Below are 9,925 nucleotides of genomic sequence, written 5' to 3'. Positions count from 1 at the left end.
CCGACATGACCCAATGTTCAAACATTGCTTTACAAATACTTCAAGAGATCTATATCTACAATATAGTTGGCCTTGCAATTATGAGTTAGAAACTGTATATCAGACTGGAACGATAGAATCAAATCAAGCCGTTTTGTGGTCAGTTTCGTGATGTAGTTTATTTTGTGATTTTATATTATCTTTGGCATATCCCCTCTGATATCATTAATTTCAACGTAAATGTTTAACTTTTCATTATTTCATTTAGTAAATCTTAATGTCCAATTTCTATTGGTATTTATACATTACAAACAGTTGTTGTCTTTATTTTGTCTTGAACACTAGCAAAGACATTATGAAGATAAGCCGAAACTGCTTCTCCCCGAATGATCCAACTAAACTCATGCGTAGAAAGAAACACGTCATGGGGGCTAACGGTCGTCTCACGCCAAACTGCGCATGTGCAGGCCGTCACTCCTCCGATATAAAGTTGTTTTCGACGAAAATTAAAACGTGTCAGTTTGTCACTTTTACGAGGTTGGAGTAATAACATGTTCAATTACTTAAGACATTGGCTGAAATTTAGGTTGTGCCTTTAGATTTCGAGAAAATCAACAACTATAAGGAAGATTTTTTCACTTATCTCATTGACTTATCAAACCCCGGGCTGGTCTGTTTGGCAAGTGTTCCCGGAAATCTTGCGACGTTGTGCCTCTGGGTTTAGAAACTCAGTGGTACCAGGTCCCATAAATATCGATTCAATTTAAATTTAAGGGGCTTTTTATTGGCATGGGAAAACATATGTTTACATTGCCAAAGAAAGTTAAATAGATAATAAACAAAATTGAAATAAACAATACAAAATGTACAGTAAACTACAATCACAAAATATCAAAAAGAATAAAGACATTTCAAATGTCATATTATTTCTATATACATTTAGTGAATTCTTGGTTGGTGAGTAGACCCCAGACCTCACAACCATGAAGGGAAATGGGTTCTATAACTGCAAGTATTTTTAGCCAGATCCTAATTGGTGTGTCGAATTGTATGTTCCTTTTGATGACATATTCATAGAAGGCCATCAAAATATATCAGACTGCTCCATACTGTTATAAACAATAGGTGGCGCCACAGTCCTATAAATCTTGAGAGGAAGAAATACGCCCGTGTAGCCACGTGGGGCGAATCACACATGACTGGCACAGCTAGTAGCTAACAAAATAAAATAAGAACCTTAGTTAGCTTTCTAGCTAATCTACAATGGAGGACCTACCTGCAGATATCAAAGCTTTCCTTCTGAATCACCCATTTTTTGAACTTACGGACGACGGCAAAAAGGTTAGAATTCCAACCGCACCGAACTTATTTTCACAAAATATCGTAAAGACTAACGTTGGCAAAAAAGGTAGCTAACGTTGGCTAGCTAGCTAATAATGTTATGCTGTATCTGATGTGAACTACATGACATGTATATGACAGCATTTTGTTTCACCTTTTTATTTTTTAGATCAAATGCGTACTCAATGGACATGATTGTCCTTGCAACCTCACAGAGCTCCAGAACTTCACCAAAGGGAAGAAATATCAGAAAATGTGTTCTAATGCAGAGTTCAAATATAGTCAATATGAACCACATGTTGTGCCCAGCTCGAAGCAACCGTAAGTATTCCCCAAGAGCCATAATCTCAGCAGTTGGCGGTTTCGTGTTTTAGAGGGGAGCAGGGCTTGAGTGCATGCATCTATGACCTATTGGCAGATGCTATATGATATTACACCCACATTCAAGGAGGCTAGACATTCCCCCTATCTCTCTCCAGACCCATCCAGAGGTTCTCCAACTGCTGCCACCAATTCAATGTGGTTATAGGACTTCTGTGGTTATCAAGTGCCTGTCTGTCTCTGAAGTTATGTCCCAACTCTCTAACCAGTTCTTGGGGTTAGGTTAACTGACCAATTCTGTATGTCTGACCTTCAGCAATCATCTCTTCTGCAAGTTGACGCTCAGACACATCAATCGCCTGCCACACCATGTCTTACAGCATGTCAATGGGAAGCGGTTCCAAAAAGCGAAGAAGAAATGTCAGTACTTCTTGCCACCCAAAATGCCCTTCCTCCTACCTACCCTCAAATGTTGATGCTTCCTTTCCACACAATGTTTTTAGAGGTTTTCCACTGAGTGCTGTTGTGTTGTTTCAGAGGACTTTAGTTCTGCGCTTTCAATTTACCAGTGAATCGTCTTTACAATCCATCAGATATGTCTCTAAAATAGAACTACCTGAAACACCACATAGATGGTTGTTTTCACTGTTGTCAGTACAGTTTATTAATTGTCTAATCTCTCCCCTAGATGAAGAGTGTCTGCAACAGGGTGTGGAGTACATGCCAGCCAGCCTCCAACAGAAGAAGCCCAGAGATAGAGAGAAAGATGGGGAGAGGGGGCGCAACTTCCAGCGGGGGAATGGAGCGTGGGCTCCTGACTCCAGCGATGAGGGAGGCAGTGACTCGGAGGACAGCATGAGTGACCTGTACCCCTGTTAGTACTTCAGTCATTTTTGTGTGAAAAACAGTCAATGGTGACACTGGCAGGTCAGAATACACATACTAGTGTACTAAATAGTATGCAAAAAAAAAAAAGAGATTTATAGTATTTAAAATTTCTAAAATAGTACTCCTAATGCGCGATTGCTTTGACTCCCGCCATTCGTTCATTTTGGAACAGCCTGTCAATTTATCTGATCATCAGCTGTATGACATGACTAATGTCTGCTGTGGATGAGCTAGAACACACAGTATGTGGATTCAAGTATATTTTATTTCTTACATTTGCTTCCTTTCTGAAAGGTGAAAACTAATGTCTGGCTTTTTCTTTACCTACAGCCACTTTATTCTCTCTGAAAAAGGAGACAGAGGGTATGGAGGAGGAAAAAGATGCCTTTAAAACAGATGATGAGGAGATGGAGATTGATAAACAGGCGCCACAGAAACGCAAGAAGGTCAGATGGCTTAACCCTCGTGGAACTGTTTTTTTCACCAGTAGTGTTGAGCAGTGTTCCAAGCAAACGGGTCTGCATGTGGTTGTTGAATTACTGTAATTAGTAACACTGCTCTCTTTGCATCTTCGACAGGTTCAGGATGGGGGTTTCCAGAAGAAATTCAAGAATCATAACTGTAAAAGAAAAGGTTTTAAAGACCATGTTAAAAATATAAAATAAAGGTGAATGCTGTGCCCATGTTAAAAATATAAAATAAAGGTGAATGCTGTGCTTCTCTATTCGCACTTTGATCTTGTCATATGCTCTCATCCATTCAAGTGTTCCTACATAGATTCAAACACAAGGCTACTTACTCCAAGTAGCTAATTATCAGTTTTTCTGTCTAATTTTGAGCAAAAGTTGACAATCAACACTACATCTGTAATGTTCCACACAAAAGCATTTTCTTGTCTTGACATGGATTCTGCTGTTGCCCAGCACCAAATGTACATCTTACAGATGCTCTTATCCAGAGTGACTTGCACTCATCAGTGCATACATATTTATATTTTCCCATACTGGTCCACTGTGGGAATTGAACCCACAACATTGCCGTTGCATGGACCATGATCTACCAACTATGCCACACAAGACACAATGTAGTCCTATATAGCATCTCAACTACAGCATTTGATCATCATATAGCTCCAATTATGAAAATGTCCCAAATGTACTCACTTGACCATAGATAGTGGAAATGTTTGAAAACTGCCAGATTAGGTATTTGATGGCCTGCTACCAAAGACTTTTGGCTCTCCTTCTCCGTTGCTGACGTAAGATTATTTTTAAACATGTTAACCCTCGCAAGGCTGCCAGCCCAAACGGCATCCCTAGCTGTGTCCTCAGATCATGCGCAGACCAGCTGGCTGGTGTGTGTACGGACACACACCCTATTACAGGGGCCGAGTCACTGGCTTACTGGTGCGCTTCCATGCAGTCCCTAGGAGGGGTGTGTCACTTGAGTGGGTTGAGTCACTGACGTGGTCTTCCTCTCTGGGTTGGCGCCGCCCCTTGGGTTGTGCCGTGGCGGAGATCTTTGTGGGATATACTCGGCCTTGTCTCATGGATGCTAAGTTGGTGGTTGAAGATATCCCTCTAGTGGTGTTGGGGCTGTGCTTTGGCAAAGAGGGTCCGGGGGTATCATCGAATGGAGCCACAGTGTCTCCTCACCCCTCCTGTCTCAGCCTCCAGTATTTATGCTGCAGTAGTTTGTGTCGGGGGGCTAGGGTCAGTCTGTTATATCTGGAGTATTTCTCCAGTGTCCTGTGTGAATTTAAGTATGCTCTCTAATTCTTTCTTTCTCTCTCTCAGGGGACCTGAGCCCTAGGACCATGCCTCAGGACTACCTGGCATGATGACTCCTTGCTGTCCCCAGTCCACCTGGCCGTGCTGCTGCTCCAGTTTCAACTGTTCTGTCTGCGGCTATGGAACCCTGACCTGTTCACCGGATGTGCTACCTGTCCCAGATCTGCTGTTTTCAACTCTCTAGAGACAGCAGGAGCGGTAGAGATACTCTCAATGATCGGCTATGAAAAGCCAACTGACATTTATTCCTGAGGTGCTGACCTGTTGCACCCCCGACAACCACTGTGATTATTATTATTTGACCATGCTGGTCATTTATGAATATTTGAACATCTTGGCCATGTTCTGTTATAATCTCCACCCGGCACAGCCAGAAGAGGACTGGCCACTCCTCATAGCCTGGTTCCTCTCTAGGTTTCTTCCTAGGTTTTGGCCTTTCTAGGGCCATGCTAGCCACCATGCTTCTACACCTGCATTGCTTGCTGTTTGGGGTTTTAGGCTGGGTTTCTGTACAGCACTTTAATAAATTTGATTTGATGATTTGATTTGATTCAATCTCTCCCTATCCCAGTCTGCTGTCCCCAAATGCTTCAAAATGGCCACCATTCCTGTACCCAAGAAAGTAAATCTAACTGAACTAAATGACTATCGCCCGTCGCACTCAATTCTGTCATCATGAAGTGCATTGAGAGGCTTGTCAAGGATCATATCACCTCCGCCTTACCTGTCACACTAGACCCACTTCAATTTGCTTACCGCCCCAATAGGTCCACAGACGATGCAATCGCCATCACACTGCCCTATCCCATCTGGACAAGAGGAATACCGATGTAAGAATGCTGTTCATTGACTATAGCTCAGCATTAAACACCATAGTACCCTCCAAGCTCATTAAGCAAGAGGCCCTGGGTCTCAACCCCAACCTGTGCAATTGGGTCCTGGACTTCCTGGCGGGCCACCCCCAGGTGGTGAAGGTAGGAAACAACATCTCCACTTTGCTGATCCTCAACACTGGGGCCCCACAGGGGTGCATGCTCAACCCCTCCTGTACTACCTGTTCACCCATAACTGCATGGCCATGCACGTCTCCAACTCAATCATCAAGTTTGCAGATGACACAACAGTAGTAGGCTAAATTACCAACAATGCTGAGACAGCCTACAGGGAGGAGGTGAAGGCACTCGGAGTGTGGTGTCAGCAAAACAACCTCTTACTTAACGTCAACAAAACAAAGGAGAGGATTGTGGACTTCAGGAAAGCAGAGGGAGCACCCCCCTATCCACATCGAAGGGACAGCAGTGGAGAAGGTGGAAAGTTTTAAGTTCCTTGGTGTACACATCATTGACAAACTGAAATGGTCCACCCATACAGACAGTGTGGTGAAGAAGACGCAACAGCGCCTCTTCAACCTCAGGAGGCTGATGAAATTTGTTTAGGCTTGTCACCTAAAACCCTCACAAACTTTTACAGATGCACAATTGAGAGCATCCTGTCGGGTTGCATCCCCGCCTGGTACGGCAACAGCACCACCCACAACTGATAGGCTCTCCAGAGGGTGGTGCGGTCTGCACAACACATCACTGGGGGCACACTACCTGCCCTCCAGGACACCTACAGCACCCGATGTCACACGAAGGCCAAATAGATCATCAAGGACTACAACCACCCGAGCCACTGCCTGTTCACTCTGCTACCATTCAGAAGGCGAGGTCAGTACAGGTGCATCTAAGCTGGGACCGAGAGACTGAAAAACAGCTTCTATCTCAATGCCATCAGTCTGTTAAACAGCCATCGCTAACACAGAGAGGCTGCTGCCTACATACAGACTTGAAATCATTGGACACTTTAATAAATGGATCACTAGTCACTTTAATAATGACACTTTAATAATGTTTACATATCTTGCATATATATATATATATATATATATATATATATATATATATATATATATATACATACTGTATTTTATACCATCTATTGCGTCTTGCCTATGCTGCTCTGTCATTGCTCATCAATATATTTATAGGTATATATTCTTATTCCTTTACTTAGATGTGTGTGTATTAGGTAGTTGTGGAATTGTTCGATTACATGTTAGATATTGCGGCACTGTCGGAACTAGAGGCACAAGCATTTCACTATACTCGCAATAACATCTGCTGACCATGTGTATGTGGCCAAAAAAATAAGAAAATGTTATTCAATTGAGAGAACGCGCAAACTTTGGATCTTGTTGTTACTACAAGGTCTTTGCTATTTAGCTTCTGTCGCACAGCGTATGACGTAGGAGCAACTGAGGAGTCATTCCTCCACATGTCGTGTGTATCTTTGCAGATCATCATTTCGAGTAAACAACCTTTAACAGATTCGATCGGGGTAAGTGTGCATTTATTTGTGTAGTATATGGTTTCAAATATTCATAGCTACGTTTTCAATGCGTGCTTGTTTACTTTCTCGCTAGCTTGGTTGGCCAACGTCAACAAACAACTAGGAGAGGGTCACACAAAGAATATAGTTTAATGCCAATTGTATTAGCATACTGCCTAGTCTAAGTGATATATTTTACGTTTTGAAATATTAATACATTTGATCAAATATTCGTGCTTTTGCTTCGCGATGGACTCGCCTCATAGCCAGCCGTAGCTTCATGTCAGCTAACTATATGTAAAGAAGATATGCGTGCAATGATGATGACTTATGTTGGTCTCATATGGCTATTTATTCCTTCTTGTTACAGGGGAGCCAACATAATCAGTCCCACAAATTATCTCCTAAACTGAGAACATTGACAGGACTCTTCTTTGGGTCCTTGCTCTCCACAACAGCTGTTTGCTATGGCAACTTCATCCCCAAGGTTCACGTGGTGTGATTGTCGCAAACATAAGATTCCTGTCAAAGACACCCATGAGCTGTGTCTGCACTGTCTGGGCATCCAGCATGCCAAGGAGGCTGTGCTGGAGTACGGCAAATGCCCGCACTGTGCCAAGATGGACTGGAGCACCTGCATCAACCGCCTCACTAAAGTTCAGGAGATAATGCACCGCGAGAGCCAGCAGAGGAAGCACGAGGCAGCACAGTCTGAAGTTCAGCCCAAACCTGAGACCACTTCAGCTCCCATCAAGGAACCAAAACCGGAAGAAAATACAGTCCCCACCCTGCCCCCACATCGGCTCTCTGCTTCCACACCAGCCCATTCCTCCACCATGCCAGTGTTGTTCACCATCCTCTCCCCGCCCCCAGCGCAGGCAGGGGACAATTTGAGCATCCCAAAAGGCACTTTTCTCTCACAACTTGCTATTCAGCAGTCAGCTGACTCCACCCCATCCTTGAGCCAATCAGGTTCCAACATGCTGACCTCCAGCTCCTGTAAACGACACGGTTTCTCATCGTGCTGCTCCAAACGCTCCAAACGAAGCCGCGGTAGCCACAGGCGGAGACGCTCTCCCTCCTCCTCTTCCTCTTCAGGCTGGACCTCTGATGAAGATGATTCCTGCCCCTCTGGAAAGGGAAGGAGGTCTCAGAGGGAGTCGCGACAAGCTGTCCGGTCAGAGAGGAGGCACGGTGAGCTGGTGGAGGTTGTTCAACAGGCCGTCCAGCTACAGTGGGCTGTTCTGGAGAAGCGCATTGAGGCTCTGGAGAGGAGAGGTGCTGAGGCTGTTGTGTCGTTCCCCACTCCAGCCCAAACTATACATCTTCATGCCTCCATCCCTCTGGCATCCACCTCGTCTCAGGAGGGCAACCAGAGAGATTTATCCTGCCCTGTCAGCGAGCAGCTGGTGACGGAATCTATGTCCGGTACCATTGTGAAACAGGAAGAGGAGCCTTCCTCCATTTCGTTTGCCTTGAGACCTCTCAGTGATGGACACCGTGAAGCGGAGGATGCCTCTCAGTCAACTGAGGGTCCTATCTCTAAACAGGACTTACTGGAAGCTATGGAGCTTCAGAGCCTCATGGCACGTGCTGCCAAGTATCTTGGTATAGACTTTCCCAGCACACCAGTCAGCCTCAGCCCACCAGACCCCACAATGGTGCCGGAGTTTGAGGACCTGGTCCAGAGCTCTTGGCCAAACCCTGCCAGCTCGAAACCGTACAGGGAGCTTTTCTCTAAGATGTACAGGCTTCACGACTGCCAGTCTCCAGCCTATGACCAGATGCCCCAGGTCAACTGCTTCATGTCGGCCATCTTCCAGGCGGTGAAGCCCACAGAGAACAAGGAGGCGCCGGTGCCAGCTGAGCGATGGCGTTTCACTGAGACTCTAGTAGAGAGGATGTACCAGACTGCTGGCATGCTTGCCAAGACGGCCAACTACCTGCGCTACCTATCAGACTACCAGAGGAGGCTTCTGCTGGAGATCACTGAGGATTGTCCAGCCCAGCGTTTTATGGCGGCCCTTAACGAGCTGAAGCTCATTGGCCAGTTCACCCTCCAGCTGTCCTCCCACCAGGCTGAACTGTCTGGAAGGGTCATGGCTGCTTCTGTAGCCATCCGAAGACAGGTCTGGATGGCTAAGACCAACTACACAGACTCTCTGAAAGCCACTGTGGCTGACCTTCCATTTGTGGTCAGTCACACCTTTGGGGTTAGCTCAGCCTCTGGCCCTAGCTCGACTGGAATGGTGTGCAAACAGGAACCGTTGTAAAGGCTACATTTGTTACATGTACATAAAGTGTGAGAAGTATGAACTTTTACCTGTGCTGAATTGGGTTGAGGCCACTAAATGGTTCACTTGTAGACATGTAAATATGGAAATATTCTTTATAGTCTTATTGCACTCCAGTTCAATATACCTTTTGATATAATTTTTTTTTTTTTATCTAGGAATTTTGCAACTGTTTTTGAACAAAGGTAGCATAGTATCTGTCTTGACTGTGTTACAGTACTTTTGACTGCGTGTTTGGTAAACTTCTTCAGAGGTTATGTTGAAAGTAAGTTTCTTGTTCATTATGAGATTTATAGTGCCTTCAGAAAGTATTCACACCGCTTGACTTTTTCCCCATTTTGTTTTACAGCCTGAATTTTAAAATGGATTACTTTGACATTTTGTTTCACCGTCCTACACACAAAATCCCATAATGTCAAAGTGGATTTAATCTTTTATTTTTTTTTATTTTTTTTTTACACATTTAAAAAAAATGAAAGCTGAAATGTCTTGAGTCAATAAGTACTCAACCCCTTAGTTATAGCAACCCTAAATAAGTACAGGACTTAATATGTTGCATGGATTCACTCTGTGTGCAATAAGTGTTTTAACATTAGTTTTGAATGACTGACTACCTCATCTCTGTACCTCACACATACAATTATCTGTAAGGTCCCTTCTTAATCGAGCAGTACATTTCTAACACAGATTCAACCACAAAGACCAGTGAGGTTTTTCAATATAAAAATAAATACATGTAAATACTTTCTGAAGACACAGTATGATAGATATCATCTATTATTTTTCTGTCCACTACCTCACTCTTTTGCAGAAGTTCTGTTATTGCATAAAAAGTATAATAAAAGTGCACAAATATTATCCTCTGATTTGGTATTTATTGTGAAAATAGTAGTTAATATTGAATAGGAAAATGTCACATCTTCCGCATAGAGATGATCAAAT

At 43.8% G+C, this 9,925-nt stretch overlaps 2 protein-coding genes across 4 annotated transcripts; both read left to right on the top strand.

Annotated features, from left to right (window-relative positions):
• The first annotated feature begins 1,144 nt into the window (after positions 1-1,144).
• Positions 1,145-4,448, top strand: LOC139409950 (surfeit locus protein 2-like). Of its 3 annotated transcripts, XM_071155360.1 has the most exons (7): positions 1,145-1,320; positions 1,490-1,641; positions 1,958-2,061; positions 2,330-2,515; positions 2,860-2,975; positions 3,108-3,196; positions 4,326-4,448. In XM_071155360.1, the coding sequence occupies exons 1-6, from the start codon at positions 1,243-1,245 to the stop codon at positions 3,192-3,194; spliced, it is 723 nt and encodes a 240-aa protein (XP_071011461.1). In that variant the 5' UTR covers positions 1,145-1,242; the 3' UTR covers positions 3,195-3,196; positions 4,326-4,448. The 3 variants fall into 3 exon arrangements, with proteins under 3 accessions (XP_071011461.1, XP_071011460.1, XP_071011459.1); XM_071155359.1 differs by lacking the exon at positions 4,326-4,448 and having other exon boundaries at positions 3,108-3,253; XM_071155358.1 differs by lacking the exons at positions 3,108-3,196; positions 4,326-4,448 and having other exon boundaries at positions 1,169-1,320; positions 2,860-3,074.
• Positions 4,449-6,591: 2,143 nt separating this feature from the next.
• Positions 6,592-9,841, top strand: LOC139409949 (uncharacterized). The gene is made up of 2 exons (XM_071155357.1): positions 6,592-6,698; positions 7,060-9,841. The coding sequence occupies exon 2, from the start codon at positions 7,157-7,159 to the stop codon at positions 8,960-8,962; it is 1,806 nt and encodes a 601-aa protein (XP_071011458.1). The 5' UTR covers positions 6,592-6,698; positions 7,060-7,156; the 3' UTR covers positions 8,963-9,841.
• The last annotated feature ends 84 nt before the right edge of the window (positions 9,842-9,925 follow it).

This window comes from Oncorhynchus clarkii, chromosome 5, assembly GCF_045791955.1.
Source record: "Oncorhynchus clarkii lewisi isolate Uvic-CL-2024 chromosome 5, UVic_Ocla_1.0, whole genome shotgun sequence".
NCBI classification, from domain to species: Eukaryota; Metazoa; Chordata; class Actinopteri; order Salmoniformes; family Salmonidae; genus Oncorhynchus; species Oncorhynchus clarkii.
This window is presented reverse-complemented; position numbering and strand designations above follow the sequence as displayed.